A 17556-nucleotide genomic window follows, 5' to 3' on the forward strand; every position below is an offset into this window, starting at 1 on the left:
ACACTATCTCTGCTCTCTCATGCAGTTTTACAGCAATTCTAGCCTCAGAAGCTCACAAGACTTAATTCCCATCTGGCAGTTCCCTGATGGGAAAACCTGGGGAATAGAGTGACCATCTCTTTAGAAGTACATCACCTCTGGGGGTCCATTTAGCAGATGTCACTCTGTATTGGAATTGTGTCTTTATTTCCTTGTCATACTCCTCTGCACTTAAGGTCCTTGGTGACAGGTCCTGTGTCTTTTTATCTCTACGTCTCCTGACTCTGTCTAGTAGATGCTCAGCGCAGACCAGCTGAATGAACAAGTGAACAAACGCATAAATGGTTGGATTCCATCAAACGCGATGCCAAACCACACTCATGGCTCATAAGGCAAATATTCACATACCTTCAGAAACACTGGAGATACAGAGAAAACCATATAGCCAGAATCCCAAGAACATATGGGTGAAGAATGATCTTTTATTTTAAAATGTTTTGGGAAAGTACACCAAACAAAATAAAGGCTTTTTTAAAAAGGAGGGAGAGGGGAGATGGTGTGAGAGAGAAATTGTAACCCTATAAAGAATATAAAGGGTGCTTGGAAAGGTGATTTATTAACATAATAGGTAATACTGAGTTAAAGCACTGATTTAACTAATGGGGAATATAATAAAATATGATGGCCAACAGTTAAGCAGAACCATAATATGAATAACTGAGGAATACGGTCTAAACAAATAACAAATAATTAAGAGCCATTTTATTGTCAGTACTGTCATACAATTGAAACACTCAGAAGGAAAAACCACAAGAATCGGCAAAAGGATAGATTCAGAGAGGTGCAAGGGACATGGTATCTACAATAGAAAATCATTTTGTGGCATCGACTCCTTTCTGTCCAACTGTAAAAGAGGGAAGAAAACGTCAATGTCTATAGAGCAGGTTTCAATTATGCTAATTTTTTTTTAAGGAAAGAAAAAAGAAAAACCTTTTAAGGAAAAGGTTTCAATTATGCTAAGTTTTTTTTAAGGGGGGAAAAAAAAGAAAGGAAAAAAAGAAAAAGACAAATATGGTATTGCAGAGTTTCCCAAGGACCAGTTAGCCAGGACGTGTAGCTTCTTTTCTTCAGCGCTTCCCTTGGGGTCATCCTCTGACCTCCCGGGTGGATCTGTGCCTGACACATCACAAGCATGTCACACAGCAATTCTTGGCAGTTCCGTCAGTGCTCAGATGGGTAGGCAGGAAAAGTCTCTGTTCGATGAAGCTTCAGAGGGCTGGTGACATCTTTTCCAAAAAAGATTTAGAAATCGGCAGTTATACTTCAAGAAAGCCCACAACCAGATTAGCTAATCACAAGTTTCTCTATAGCAGAAATAAGTAACATAGGACACAGGATGTTTTTTCCCAGAGGCCACTCACAGGGATATGCAAATGAAAGTCGTAAGAGATGGCATGATTAACATATCATTTGCATGTGGCCTTTGCACTGAGCTGTGATCAGACCAGGAGCAGTTAAGGACAACCTCCTCCTTAATGTTTCGTCTTTTTCAACTCCTACACCCAGAATATTTAGGGGAAATGATATAGAATCAAAGGACTGTGGAATCTTTTGGTGAGGACACTCTTTGGAAACCGGACCAGAAGTAAGACAATATTATATTTATACCTAGGAAATCTTGCAGTAAAAGAGGACTTCTTAAAATCCATTTAGCCTTTATTATTTCAGGTTTAAGTTCCAAACCAAGAAAAATGAAGAAGTCAGGAAGGCAACACACAAGGCGACTGTGAGCCCCCTTTGTGACACAGGATAGGGCTGGCGAACTTTCTCTATAAAGGGCCAGATATGAAATATTTTAGATTTTGTAGACTGTATGGTGTCATAGCAACTACTTAACTCTGCTGCCTGTAGCACAAAGGCAACCAGTTAATATGTAAGGAATGGGCGTGAATGTGCCAAGGAAACGTTGTGAAGAAAAACAGACAGCAGGCTGGATTTGGCCGGGAGGCCAGTTTTCCAGTTCTTGCAGACAGAGCACCATCTGCTGGCCAAGGGGTACCACAAGCAAAGGAATTTACACCGCAGACCAGGGGAACAGCTGTCAGAAGTGAGCAAAGCAAAACCTACACAACAGTACAGCATTCCTGGAACCCAATGTGTGGCTCAAGCCGGCCCAACACACAGGGAGATGGGACCCCTGGAGCATGTTCACCCCACCAACGCTCGTTCAAAACACTGGACCTATAGCAAAAAGGTTCACAGTGGCCTCTGGCCCCCTAAGCCTTAAGCTCTACCCCATTATCACCAGCAGCCCTGGCCTCCATCACACCCCAGTTGAGTCTCTTTCTGACATAAGAAATCGTGGATTCGGATATTTGCAAGCCTCAAATCTGAACCATAAGAAAATTATATATATCTAGTCATACAGTCATTGGTACACAATAGCGGTGATTATTATTAAAGTAATTTAAACATTAAAATATCCCAAATCACTAGAAATCATTTCTTCCAGCCTCCCAGCCATTCTGGACATGAATTCTATTCTCTTTCCAACACACACACACGCACATACACACACACACGCACACATAAACACACGCTATAACGCAGAGAAACTGCATCAATGGGTTTAGGTCCTACAAGTAAAAATCCAGGCAAATCTTTATTACAGTTTGATAAAAATTCCCTGCAGGAAGTAGACAGCGTACAAACAGTAATGATGCAAAATCCATATCTTCAGTCAAGTGCAAAGCCCTTCCTGAACCTTCAACGGTAGCTCCTTGGACTCTAAAAGTTTTCGAGAAAAGTGACTGACAGCATTCACTTGGGGTCAAGTCAAAATGCATACACCTGCAGCTTCTATCATGATGGTTAACTGAATCTTCCTGGCTTGGTTGGAATGCTGTTTTTAAGCTTAACGCCAGGAGATGGATTGAGAGATTTTTTTTTTTTACATTTTTGCAGTTCACACAAAGGTCACAAGCTGGTAGTGGCCTGTGGATGCCATCTGGGCCCAGCCCTGTTCTCTGGCCTGTGCAGGGCTTGGAACATTTGGAATTGCTTGTCAATATCTGAATGATTGCAAACTTCCCGTAAAGGGCAGATGTCCCTGTTTTCTAGGCCTGCACTCTCCCTGCCGTTTTTTACCAGGGACCCCACCACTCAGTCCTGGCATGTCCTCCTGGCCCCTATAGACATGGGAGCTTGAGACCCTAGTTTATTCCTCATCTTTTCACATTTGCTCAGATCTTAATCTATTACTTCTCTCTTACCAGCTGCATATACAATGTATGTGGCTGTGTTAGAATTAATACTGAAAAATCAGTGTTATAGAGAACACATTTTTGGTTGCCAAGGGGGAGGCGGGTGGGAGGGATGGATTAGAAACTTGGGATTAGCAGATGCAAACTATTATATATAGGACAGATAAACAACAAGGTCCTACTGTATAGCACAGGGAACTATATACAATACCCTGTGATAAACCATAATGGAAAACAATGTGAGAAGGAATGTATGTATATGTGTAACTAAATCACTTTGCTGTATAGCAGAAATTAACATTGTAAATCAACTATACCTCAATAAAAAATAAATTATAAAAAAGAAAGAAAAACCAATGTTAACTCCTCCAAAGTAGCCACTTGCTCCAAGAATCTATCATCCTTAAAATAAAAATGCAAATCGCATGGCCTGGAACCAACCCTCTGGAGGAGCTATTTCCATCACATGGTATTTGTCTTGGGGACACTTCGGGAGGAGCAGAACTTCCCCCCAAAGGCAAGGACATATGATAAAAGAAAGAGCGAGCCCTGGACTAAAAGTAAGAACACTGAAGTTCTAATGTCTGTCCCTCCACCCAGTGGCTATGTGATCTTGAGCAAGTACTTGGCCTCCAAGGGTCTCAGTTTCTGCCTTCATTGAAATGGAGAAGATAGTCCCACTCTTGCCAACTCGAGCTGTTGCCAGGTGAACCAAATAAGCAACACAGAAGATGTCCCGTAGAGTGACGCAAACATCTGATGCCACTCTTTGACTTCCTAAAATTATCTAAAGTCACATCTGATCAATGATACGTGCCTATTTTTTTCTCTCTTTTTTTTTGAAACAAGGGATGCTATCTTCCGGGGCAATTCCAACAGAAAGGTTCTAAAATATTGAGCAACGGAGCTCCTTAAGATTAAGAGCAAAATTCCTAAGATGTTAACTTTAAGAAGGAGGTGAGGGCATTTGAGAAGAACATCGCAATGAAGCTGGACACACCTGCTGTCTCCTAAAGGCCCTTATGCACCAGCCACACCACCGCCTTTCTGCTCTTTGAACACGCCAGCTCGTTTCTACCTCAGGGCCTTTGCACTTGTTGATCTCTCTGTGGACAATGCTTTACCCTGCTTCTCAGTATGGCTGTCTCTTCTCAGACTTCAGGTCTTGGGGTAAATGCTGCAGCCCCTCTAAAGAAGTCCCGTTGTCATCATCCTCCCAAAACTGACAACAGCTCTGCTTCACCATTCTTTACTACAAACACTTTCTTTTCAATCTGACATGGACCAAATTTGAAATTAAATATATGTGTGTAATTACTGACTGTGACTCTCCTTTTGACAATAAGCTGTAGGAGGGCAGAAACAAGCCTGTCTAGTAGCCCCAGTGTACCTCCATCACCTAGCACAGTGCTTGGCATAAAGTAGATGCTCAATTAACATTTGCCAAATAAATGAATGCGTCAATGAATGAACGGAGAGATGAAAACCTCAACTCCTTACTAGATAGGTGATCCTGGACACATCACTAACCCTTCAAATTCTGTGTCTTAGCTGCACATGGGTGTAAAATACTCTCAGGTGGCTGCTTTGTCGACTAAATGAGACCATGTATGTTAAGTTCCTAGTGCAAAACCTGGAACACAGCAGATCCTCACGAAATGGTAGCTTTTATAAAGATACTCAGTGAGTATGTCCAGTCTCCCTTGTATAGAACAAATCTGGCACTTTACTAGAGGTATGTTAATGTTTGTTTATATAAAGAAGGAGAAACAAGACTGCATGTTCAAATATATTTGCAGAGCTCTGATTTAAGCAAGACTAAACAGATTTTTTACTACAGGACATCTCAGAGTCTGAAAAATACTGATTTACTTTCTGAACCTCCTAAAGGAGAATTTAACATGTAGCATTTTGCCCCAAACTTATTGGAGCATAGTACTTTTCTGGAGGAAGGTGATATCAACCAGGGTTAGGACAATACAGAATACAATTGGAAAAAGATGACTCTGGTTATTTTATACAATGAATTCTTAAAAGAATCCTGTGAATACGGTCTCAGCACACTGTTGAATGCTTCCGTTTCATGAATTCCTTCCCAGTTTTCATGATAAACCTCACAAGCTGATTCTGTATATACCTAAACATAGAAGAGAATTTAGTTTTGAAAGCTGGCAAATGGGGTGGGAGAAGCAGTGAAGGTGGATTGAACACGTCTTAGTGCAGGTGGGTGTGTCCGAACCAGCACCTTCCTCTCTCCACCAGAAACGGCAATAATAAGGTGGTAATTCCAAAAGTAACCAGCAGGTGGCTCTCTAGGACTAAATTTGGAGAAGAAAATTTTCTCAGACCAGTCGGATAAATTCCCTCATAAGGGTCTGATTTCCAAGAATAACCACCAGATCTGTCAGAAACCGTCGGCTTGAAATACATTAGGGTAGGTGAATTGGCCAGAGGAATTACAACTCACGGATACCAGCAAAACAAGAAGAAATTACGTGCTGTGTAATCTCATCCTGTGGCACACAGGGTCATGATGTTATTAGTTTTTCTCAATTTCATTTTTTTTCTGGGGGTGGGCAGAAGGGAAGAAGGAGAGCAGGTGGTATAGGTGGAATAGATGAACTTATCCCATTTATTTGTTGTGTAAATGACCACCCCTGATAATAAGCAAGATAATTTTAGGTAGTCTGTGAATATTTTTTTTAATCTATCAAATTTACTGGTAAGTTGAGCCCCCAACCTGCATACACAGCACGTATTAGCACTGTATCTTAATGAATGTTGGCGACTAAAAAGCAATCCACAAGGTAAAATAAATATGGACAAATCTACACAGAACACACTGGTGAGGAAATATCTCAGTAAACATTGGTACAAATTAAATATCAAAATAAAATACATTTACATTAATTCCTACACAGGTAACAAAAGTATGTGAAAACAAATAATTTGATGAAATAACTGGTACCAAAAAACGTATATAAATGAAGCAAAAAAAAAATGAAGCAATTACAATGCCATTCTCATGCACAGAAATATTCCAAGATAATAGGACATTTCAGTGAGTATCAGCATGCAGTCAAACAGGAATAATATAAGAATTCTATTGGAAATTTGTGTTCAATGAAGGTCATACTATATAACAAAGAGCAAACAATAATAGTTTTAATTATCATCTTCAAAACCTAGAACACAATCATCTTCAAAACCCTATAACAAAGTCTGATAATCCATCATCTCTGAGGGAATTCTGTGGCATTTTTTTCTCATCACTGGTATTTATTTCATTAGAAACTAAGCTATCACTATCTTCAAATGACTGTTTTGTAAGTATTACTACTGTGCTCATTTGGGCAATCCATACCAATAAACTTGAACCTAAGTTTACAGTAATGCAGGCAGAACCTTATTTTATTGTGCTTCACTTTATTATGCTTCGCAGACACTGCATATTTTTAATTGAAGATTTGTGGCACTCCTACATCGAGTAAGTCTGTTGGCACCATTTTTCCTAACTGCATTTGCTCACTTCGTGTCTCCGTGTCACATTTTGGTAATTCTCACGATATTTCAAACTTGTACATTATTATTAAATGTATCATGGTGACCTGTGATCAGTGATTTTGATGTTACTACTACGACCTGAAGGCTCAGATGATGGTTAGCATGTTTTAGCAATAAAGTATTTTTAAATTAAGGTATGTACATCTTTTTTAGACATAATGCTGTTGCACACTTAATCGACTACAGTATAGCGTAAACATAACTTTTGTGTCCACTGGGAAACCAAAAAATTTGTGTGACTTGCCTTATCGCAATATTCGCCTTTTTGAGGTGGTCTGGAATCGAACCCCGAATATCTCCAAGGTCTGTCTGAATCTTTTGAGTACTGAATTATAAAAATAATAGATAACAAACCTAAAGATAAAGATTTATCAAATAAACCCAAATCCAATTCTGATGAGTCGTTTGGTTGGTGGCTTGCTATTTTTGACAAAAACAACAGAAACTTCTCAAAGAACATGATTTTTTTCCTTTGCGGTGAGGTTTTGTGTTGCTCTGCTCCACTTCTAAAGATAACATTATCACTACTGTTATTTTGGAATTAGTGGGTCACTCGTCTTTGATGATCATCCCAGACCTGGCAGCTATGTATGGTTTTCCAACCATAATACGGGCTTTTTGCATGCACGTAAATCTGCGTTTTTTGTCGTTGTGGTTTAAGAAAACTATGTCTGTATGCTGGAAAACAGAGTTGTTTTCTTCGTAGCAAACAGATGTAGACATTGTCAGAGGTAGTTGTATAAACCCAAGGAGCATACAAACCGCATGCTAACAGTATCTAAAACATCTGCTTTAAACTTAAGAAGATTTTTAAAAATATTAAAGGGTCTGATAAGACCCTTAGCCTTAAAATCATTTCTGATGAATGCCTACTCATTTTGGTTAAAGAGAGTTAGATTAGTTAAAGTAAGGATTGTAAAGTGAGTGTCTTCTTCCCATGACATTTTCTCTGTCCAGACTGTCCTAAGGATTTTTAAACTCTGGGATATTTGCTAATAAATTCTGAAACTGCAACACATACTAAATATTCATGACATCCACTCTCATCTTTCCAAACATGGTATTCTGGGGAAATCCAGTGATTCATCAACTTTGATACAAGTTGACTATTCTCAAATTACCAGGCTGTCTCTCAGGAATTCAAGCAATTTATCCATTTTCTCTTTAGGAAGCCTACATCACTTTGGTTCTCAACTTTCTTTTGCATTCCAGACACACAGAATCTGAAAAGACATACCTTTTTTTGTAAAGATTATTTGGGTTTGTGTAGACAGTCAAGTTACAAAGCAACTCCATAGCTTTTTGTGAGTATATGTTCATAACACATGCTTCTTTTAAACCTTCAGTAATTACTATTGGTATTGGTACAGTTGATCTTATTGTGTATTAGCAAAAATATAGGTAATTGGTATAGCAGTATAAAGACAGTAAAATATACTTTTAAAAATAAATATATTTAAATAGAAGAGACTGAAGAAAATTGAATAATGGTACAAGCGATATGTAAATGACAAAAACTGTGATGATATAAGTCAAAATGCTGCAAAAATTTCTGAATTTGTTCTGACATGAAACCAATGGCATTTATAACAACCTGATCTAACCCAACCCTCTCTCTCTGTGTAGATGTGTCTTGGAAGGTCAGCTTATTTATCAATTATCAAGGCAGTCACGTGTCACTCCTACAGGCACTCAGGACATAATTTTTGAGCATCTACACTATGCCATGCTCCCCACAAGTGAACAGAGCCTACAGTCATAAAGACTAGAATGTAAGGACCTTCAGTGCCCTCTTAGCATTATACGGTCGTTCAACAAATATTCATGGACTCCATGCAAGGCACTGGGGGATAAAATAATGAGGAAAAAACAAAGACACAGGTCTCCTGCCCTCCTTGGCATTACTGCTTCTTGGAAGAGTTAGTCATGAGTCAACTGGCCACACAATTAAATATGAAATGAAAACTGTGGTGGGGCGCTATAAAAGAGGGTGCCCTCGTCTGCATCTTAGGGGTACACACGACCGGAGATTCCACACCAGTTATGATGAAGTCTGGGGGGCCTGCCTTGGAGTCAGGGAGGGCCCTGGAGGTAAGACCTAGAGATGACAAAGAGTTACCTCGGACACAGGGGAAAGGCACAGAATTCCAGGGAGAAAGACCAGGAAAAGCTCTCTGGGGGAGAGATGACCAGCAGGAAGGGCCGAAGGGAAGGCTGGGTGACTAGGGTACAGAGAGCAGGTATCTATGGCCGAGGCCATTGTTTCCTGTGGTCATTCACTCGTTCTTGCATTCATTTATTTAGCAAGTTTCTGCATACGAACTAGGTGCCATCTCGTAGATATTCCTCCATGTCTGGGGGTCTCGCTCCTCATCAGCGAAAAGGTCTTCAGCAAGAACCCCCTACATAGGCCTATTCATTTATTTATAAGTTATATACACACAAGGTATCCTTATACATAAAACACACAAAGATACATTTGAAAGGATAAGAAAACGTTTTAACATTTTTCTAATTGTTCCCCTGGTCCCTCCATGGGCCGTTCTGTACCCTGCTCCAGAGATCACTTTTCTGGAAAAGGGGCCTCTCAGGATTGGCTTAGAGTCACAGCAGAAGCAGAGCCCAGGGCTCCCCGTCCCGCAGTCCGTTCCCCTCCCAGGAGAGCGTGGGTCCCAAGCTTGAGAGTCACGAGCATCACACAGTCGGGGCCGGGCCCCACCCCCCGAGGTCCTGAGGGGGCCTGAACGTCCGCACCGCCGGCGGCACGTTCCCAAGGAGTGCCGAGCTGCTAGTCATCAGTCCGCTCGACTATTTCCCCAAGCGTGGGCCAGACCTCGTGCCCAGACCCCGTGTAGGTTGTTAGAAGTGCACGCTGCCCAGCCGCTCCCTACACCTTAAAATCTAGCATCTCTGGGGTTGAGGGCCCAAGAATCTGCATTTTAAACAATTCCCCCCAAGGACACTGCGATACAGTGTAAGTGACGGGGAGTGAGACCTCGACGGGGGCCAGGCTCTGGGAGGAAGGGGGCTCACCAGCCTGGCGTGCAGCAGAGGTGAGGAGCTGAGCCCCCCCCCCCCCCCCCGCACACAGTCCGCCCGCGCTCACCTTGCAGGCGGTAGAGCTGCCCTGTGCTGTGCTGCCGCGTGATGTGCTGCCAGTAGGCGCTTCGAGGCAAGGGCACCATGGTGCTCAACGAGGCGGCCCGCTCACTCGTCCTCACCTGGAGCTGTGTGAAGGAAGAGAGCGTGTGTCAGCAACCCCGGGGCCGCGAGAGGCCTGGCCCAGGGAGCTCCACGCAGGGAGCTGCAGAAGCGCGCCAGCTGGCCCGTCAGCCAGTCGGCGCGTACGGCCCCGTGGTGGCGGTGGACGCCGGTCGCTTTCACTGACTTCGCAGCATCCGTTCTTCAGCCGGCTGGCAACAGCGCATTGATTTTCCTTGGGGGAACTTCCCTCCTATTCAGCTCAACCGATCCGGTCGTGGTCGGACCCCACCACTGATTCTAGGGGTGGCCCGGTGACCTGCGTCAGGCCAATAAGACACAATCCCTGGGGACATTTATTAGGACTTTTGTGGAAGAGAGAATCGGTAGAGGTAAATTAAGGGGTTTTTCTGCCTGTTTTTTTCATTGCTGAATCCCAGGGTCTAGATTATTTCTGGCACGTGGTAGATGCACAAGAAATACCCGTTGAATTAAATGTTTATGAGCTTTCTTGTGGGGTTGCTGAGAGGACAGGAGATGGGCCTGGAGCCTATCTTGGAACAATAAAGGGAGAACATGCCAGTCATTGGACACTATTCCAAAGGAGACAGCCAAGAAAAGGAGGGGAGAGTCCCGACAAGCTCCACTGAGACCTTGGATCCTACCTGAACCAAGAGACTAGCCTGGGACTTCTCAATTATACAAGCCGATTATTTCTGTTCAGTTTAAGCTGATTTGAGTTGGGTTCTATCACTAGCATAAGAAAAAGAGCCTTGTCTGCCCCTACAAGCACCTGATCCGCATTCCAGACACTGAGGGAGGAAGAGGAAGTCGTAGCTTTTGGCACCAAACATTTAGGAGTATCCATCCTGAAAGATACAGTGGCCTGTATCTTTCGCCCCAGGTCCTTGGGGAGTAGTCAGTGGCCTGTCCGAACACATCGGGGGGAAGATTCAAAGAGAAGACAGCTCAGTGGGATGGGCAGGAGGTGACTAGAAGGCAAATGGGGACAATGCACGAGGAAGAGTGGGTGGGGCTCATGATTTGAGGCAGCTGTCCAGCCACCCTCTCCTCTACGCCCTGATCTAGACACAAGCATGATATACTTTTATTGTGTCATAACATGAGAAATGACAATTCACAATGTTTGATTCCCTGGAATTGCTTGAATACCAAATAACCCACCCCAGTCTTATAAAAATGTGCTCACGGATACATGGATTTATACAGGGATGGGCATTAGGATACAGTTTGCAATCATGGAAAACTGGGGGCAACTTAAGTCTCCATCACTCAGGACCTGGTTAATTGCAGAGATACATTGGAATATTTGGCAACTGCAAACCAGAGGAAGGCAGATTTACATCAACTAAAAAGGAAACATTTACATATGGTATCATTAAGGAAACAGTGAATCAGACCACTCTAGTAGAATGCCATTTTAATTGCTCCTATGAGGAAAGCTGGCATTAAATATTTATCCATTTGGGTTCATTGAGATGATACCTGCTTAGCACTTGCCTAGCACAAACTAGGTGCAGGAAAAAATGGAGGATATTATTATGATGAGTATAAACTGCAATGCCCACTGAAAGATCTTTTTTTAAGAGAAAACTCCCCACTCTACACATCTCATTAACATGGTAGTTCCAGGCATAATATCTGCATATTCACTCAATAAAGCCAAAATAATATGAGGCTTCACACTCTGGAGAACAAAACTCATTGTAGTTGACGAGACTGACTTTTTAAAAAAAGAGTATAACCATCTTTCTAAAGACAATTTTAATTTATATGTCTTGCATTTACATGTGATGGATTGGATTCTTTATCACAATAGCACAATTACCAAAATGAGTCTCCAAGTAGAATTACATAGCACTAGGTTTCATGGGGACATTTTTTCCTAAACATGTCCTGTTAAATCAAAAGGGCAAAAAGCTGAAAACAAAAGCTAGTAGAGAAGTTCTGTGGCTGTTTCTCTATTTCTGCAGAAACGAAAGTCTCGAAAGTTTAAGAGCAAAAACCAAAACCAAACAAACCAAAAAAATCTATTTACCAGTGACTTCTGGTGACATTCAACCTCAATAACATGGAATACAAGAAAATAAAGAGAGGAAAAGCACTGAATTCTCAAGGTACTGCTTATAAGATTTTCTTAATATAAAGGGATTATATTTAATGTAATAAAAATTTTAATATAAAGCAAATATTTGGGAAATAGCTGTCAAATTCAAATTACTCACTATATTACTGTGAATATATTTCTGCAGCCCAGCATGATCTGACTGTATTTTTAGAAAGCTTATTTAGGAACAAAAATAAAATGACACTAATGTCATGTGTCACAGAGAACATTACAAAGCCAGGTTCTCTGTTTCTTCCTCAAACCTTTGAAACAATATATAATTTTATGAAAGAGGCATTTTAACTGTCTTTGGAGAAAAATGCTGAGAAAAGTCTTCTTATTTAACAATGCAAAAATGTCTGAATTCTCAAAGATTGAGAAGACCCAGGAAGTCATGTGGTGAAGAGTCTAGCTGGAAGGTGTCCACTCTCATGCTTCTTTTTTTTTTTTAATTTCACATATATCATATCTTTTTTATAACTTATTTTCTTCACCTGAACAATGTACTGTTAGCATGTTGGCATTTTCTACAACAGCATTTTTAATGTCTACATAGTATTCCATTATATGGACGTATTTGTTTTTGTTTTTTAACATCTTTATTTGGAGTATAATTGCTCTACAGTGGTGTGCTAGTTTCTGCTTTATAACAAAGTGAATCAGCTATACGTATACATATATCCCCATATCCCCTCCCTCTTGCGTCTCCCTCCCACCCTCCCTCTCCCACCCCTCTAGGTGGTCACAAAGCACCGAGCTGGTCTCCCTGTGCTTGCCCTCATCCTTCTTTATTGCTTTAAGTGACCCTTCCCCTCTGAGCTTGCTACCCTTCCCATCTCAGGCTGCACTATGGTGGGGGCCTGCCATTTCCACCCACCTGTGGTGCCTCCCCCCTGCCCCCTTCCCACCACTGCCTTGATCCCTAAGCCTGAGAGCTCCCTCCACCCCTTACCTGGCTAACACCTACCTTCCCTTCAGGAGGTAGCTCAGGAATCACCTCCTGACAACTCTGCCCCCTTAATGACACAAGGTGCTCCTACCAGACATCCCACAGCCCTGCTCTTACTCTGATCATTTCACTGTTTTGTGACAGCAGCTAAACTAGCCCACCTCCTCCTGTAGCCCATGCACTCCAAGAAAGTGGGGATTATATCTTTTATCTCTGTGTCCCCGACACCTATGTGGGGCCCCCAAAGGCTGAACAAATAGAGGATGGATGAATGAGCCAGTGAACCCAGCTCTTGCCCAGGGAGTAAATCCTAATCAACCCAGCCAATCAGAAGCACTGTTGGCCCAGAGCCGGATTCCTGCTGAAGCTCCAGGTCCAGGTTAAACTAACGTGGTTCTCGGGGGCTGTGGGGAACGTCGTAATAAGACGGCATCATTCTAGAGACGCAGACGCAGAGAATGGACTTGAGGACACGGGGAGGGGGAAGGGGAAGCTGGGACGAAGTGAGAGAGTTGCATGGACATATATACACTGCCAAATGTAAAATAGATACCTAGTGGGAAGCAGCTGCATAGCACAGGGAGATCAGCTCGGTGCTTTGTGAGCACCTAGAGGGGTGGGATAGGGAGGGTGGGAGGGAGGCTCAACAGGGAGGGGATATGGGAACATATGTATATGTATAGCTGATTCACTTTGTTATAAAACAGAAACTAACACACCATTGTAAAGCAATTATACTCCAATAAAGATGTTAAAAATATAAAAAATAAGACTGCATCATTCTACTCTGCCATTCAAGTGATAAGCAGAAGCAGGGCCTCGGGGAAAGACCTGCTTATGTGCGTATGCACAATCGGTCACGACAGTCCGATGGCGGGGGAGTTCAGCTCTACACGTTTATTCATTCTACTAACAGTGTTACTCAAGATCCCGCCAGGGAAGAAAGACAAGGCTTTGTGAATGTCAAACAAATGCCTTCTTGTACTTCAATACTCAAACTTTCCCCCTAAACAACAGGGATGCACGTTAGGTCTCTTCCTAAACCAGCCTGAGCGAGTTCTGACGCTGCCCGGTGGCCTGAGATAATCCATCAACGGATGTAACTGATTGGGTTTCAAGGACACACAAAGCATTGTGGTGCCGAGGGTGGCAGGGAGCCGACCGTGGAGTGGAGACCCGTGCTCCCGTTCAGGCTGTGCTCCACATGAGCTGTGTGACACGGGACACATCCCTCCCCGCGTTTAAGCCTCAAAATCTCCTCTCTCATGGAACATCCCTTCCTAAGGAGACAGACAATAAAACTAAACAAATAAAAAAGAAAAAGACTGCCATAAAAAGGAATGAAGTCCTGACACACGCTACAACACGGATGAAGCTGAAAACTTGATGCTGAGTGAAAGAAGCCAGTCACAAAAGACCACATCGTGTACGATTCTATTTATATGCGATGTCCAGAACCGGCAAGTGCAGAGAAAGCGGATCGATGGTTGCCTAAGGCTGGGCGGATGACGCCTAAAGGAGATGGGTTTCTTTCTGGGGTGATGAAAATATTCTGGAGTGGACTGCAGTGATGGTTTCACAATTCCGTGAATGTCTTAACACCATTGAACTGTACGGTTTAAAAGGGTGTATTGTATGGTATGTGAATTATATCTCAGTAAAGCTGTCCTCAAAAAACGTTAACATAAAATCACATCGTAGTATGTGCTACATGGACTATTTTCTTAAAAAGCATGATGTAATGACATAGTGGGTGGCTACTTCCTGTCAAGCAGTGGCAGGGAAAGTACCATTTAAATTTGCGTGACAACTGGATAAAGCACGGCTCCCCATCATTATCATCGTCAACAACACAGACAGATCCTTTTAACAACCTCCCAATACTCACAGTGAGGGAACTGCTCATTGTCAAGGCTCTTTTCTCATAATAATGGGCAAATCATATCAACCCTCTTGGGAGAGAAAACATTCTAATGACCGCTATACGTGGCGTGTCAGCAAGAAAAACAACCGTCCTGTCCACTGCCAAGCACAGTTTTGGTTTCTTCATCCTTCATTTGGTTTGGCTGACACTTACCCGTTGCTCGTGCACTTCTTTTATGAGTCTGAGACCAGGCGTGCAGGGCAGTGGGTCTCTGCCACAACACTGCACCACACCGTCCTTCTCTGGAATCCATCTGTTTTTACAACAGAGCATTGTGTTTTGCAAAACTGAACAGCACGACAGGATGCTACAATCAGTCCATCGTGAGTATGCTCACATGCTGCGTATGTGACATTGTGCTGGATCCATTCGGAAACCAGCACAAATCATCACAATGGCAAACCGATGACGACTTCATGACCTAATTCCCTCCTCATCAGACTCTTAAACTTCCACCGGGCTGCCCCTTAAAGTAACTCAAGTGGGGTGTCTGCCAATAGCCACTCTGCATATGCAAACTCAACCTGGGCCCTGAAGTCACCGAACAAGGACACGGTTTTGACAACAAGATTGTGCTGCGAGTCACAGTTACATTGACGCCGAATGTCTGCTCAACATGAGACTTCCAAAACTCATCTGATGCTGGTAGTAGCCCTCAGTTCACGGAAGTATATATAAACCAACTTATTTTCTCTCGGTATTTTAAGCACAACACGTGCACAAAGTTGAATCAGAAGGAACAATTCAGTCCGAGAGAGAAAAAGTAAAACTAGGTTCTAAAAGAAACCCGCACTTCAATGTCTTTCTCTCATTCCACCCAAACTCAGCTGTACCAGTGACACCACCCTTCAACTCACCGACATTCTCCACTCGGCTTCCTGAACTATGCCTTCATGTTCTGCCTACATATTCTCCTGTGAAAATCACATTTGGCAATAGACTCTACCTATGCTTTCTGGACCCTGGGTCAGCAGTTCTCTGAGCTCTCCAACTTTAGCAAGCAAGAATCATCTGGAGGGCTCATTAAAATGCAGATTCCTGGCCCTCATCCCCACTGTGGATGGGGGATTTGCATTTCTCCCAAGTTTCCAGATGATTCAGATTGTACTGGTCCAGGGACCACACTTTGAGAACCACTGTCCTATGCTATTTATCACCTTTGGACCAATAACTCTGGGAAAAAGTTTTCCACTGCAGTAAGACCCCAAACTCCAGAGTCAGGAAACCAGGGTTAAAGTCTGGAATCTGCCACTAATAACTGTATGGCTGTAGGCTAGTTATTTAACCTCCTTTAGTCGTTAATATCACGTCAGTAAAAAAAAAAGAGAGGAAAGAAAGTTCCTCCTTTGCAGCTAATTCCAAGAACACACACGACTCATCGTGGGGTTCCATCAATGTTAGCAGTATTTCTAATTAGCCCTATGTCAATCAAAATACTATCTTTACCAAGAGTTCCGAACAAGGTCCTAATAGGAACATTCACATTTTCTTTTTAAACCTAAATATTTGATACTGGACTGTGTTTCTGGCTTGAGGGGAGAAATTTTTAAAAGTTTTCAGGCAACAACAAAGAAGCCACACATCAAATCAGATAAATAAATATGCTTAGAGACTATATTTAATCACCTGATCCAGTTGGGATACAATGAATTTAATGAACAAGCATGAATGAAGCTCTTACTGTAAACATGGAACAAGGGTAGGAACAGGAGAAAATCCAAGAAGCTCTACAGTCCCCCCTCCCCTTCCCCGAGAAATCTATATTCTCCAAGGCAGCTTTATCTTTGGATTTCGTAGTATTTTGCTGACACCTAAGAGGAGGGGAGGGGAGAGTCCACATTTTTATGGTATGTATTACCCATTTTTAAAAGTTGTAATAAATTGTATTCTTTCTTAATATATTGATATATTTTTATTACATCAGGAAATACAGAAAAGAATACAGATAGATTTGAAATAATCATTTAGAAAATGTCTTAGAAAAAAATCACTTAGAAAAAAACAAAAACAAAGAACAAAAAACAAAAACAAAGAAACAAAGAGAACTTTTAACATGTTAATGTTTTCTTTTGGCCTTTTTAAAAAATGTGCATACATGATGTATATTTAACACAAACTGCAGGATAATGTATATACTGTTATACCATCCTCTTTTTTATTTAATAAATTATAAATGTATCCTAATGTTCCTAAATACTGCCATCTACTATGCTGTCATTTTAAAGTCTGCATCATAGCCCATCCTTCTGTTGTACTACGCTTTATTTGTTCATTTCCCTAACCATTTTTAATTCAACAGCTAAGATAACAGAATTACACTGTGACCCAGTCTCCTTTATAACATTTTTTCCCTGCTAACCACAATTTTTATCCTGAGACCCACTTTATTGACAACTATTCCAATAACCAATTTTTAAAGGAATTTTAAAATTTAATTTTAATTTACATGTCAAATTGGATTTTAGACTGACTCAAAAATTACTTTTAAATGTGACTAACATCAGAATGGTAGATGAGTTGGTAATTTCATTTTATTCTTAAACAAAGC

At 41.8% G+C, this 17556-nt stretch overlaps 1 protein-coding gene across 2 annotated transcripts in view; it reads right to left on the reverse strand.

Moving 5' to 3' along the window:
• Nucleotides 1-441: 441 nt before the first annotated feature.
• Nucleotides 442-17556, reverse strand: part of DOK5 (docking protein 5) — a 153480-nt gene continuing 136365 nt past the window's right edge. For both annotated transcript variants that reach the window (XM_082362730.1, XM_082362729.1), the window contains 2 exons: nt 9913-10033; nt 442-1265 (listed from right to left, as the gene is read on the reverse strand). In XM_082362730.1, the coding sequence (XP_082218856.1) occupies nt 1201-1265; nt 9913-10033 (186 nt within the window). In that variant the 3' untranslated portion in view covers nt 442-1200. The remainder of the gene's footprint in view (nt 1266-9912; nt 10034-17556) is intronic.

Source organism: Balaenoptera borealis, assembly GCF_965194805.1.
Source record: "Balaenoptera borealis genome assembly, chromosome: 16".
NCBI classification, from domain to species: domain Eukaryota; kingdom Metazoa; phylum Chordata; class Mammalia; order Artiodactyla; family Balaenopteridae; genus Balaenoptera; species Balaenoptera borealis.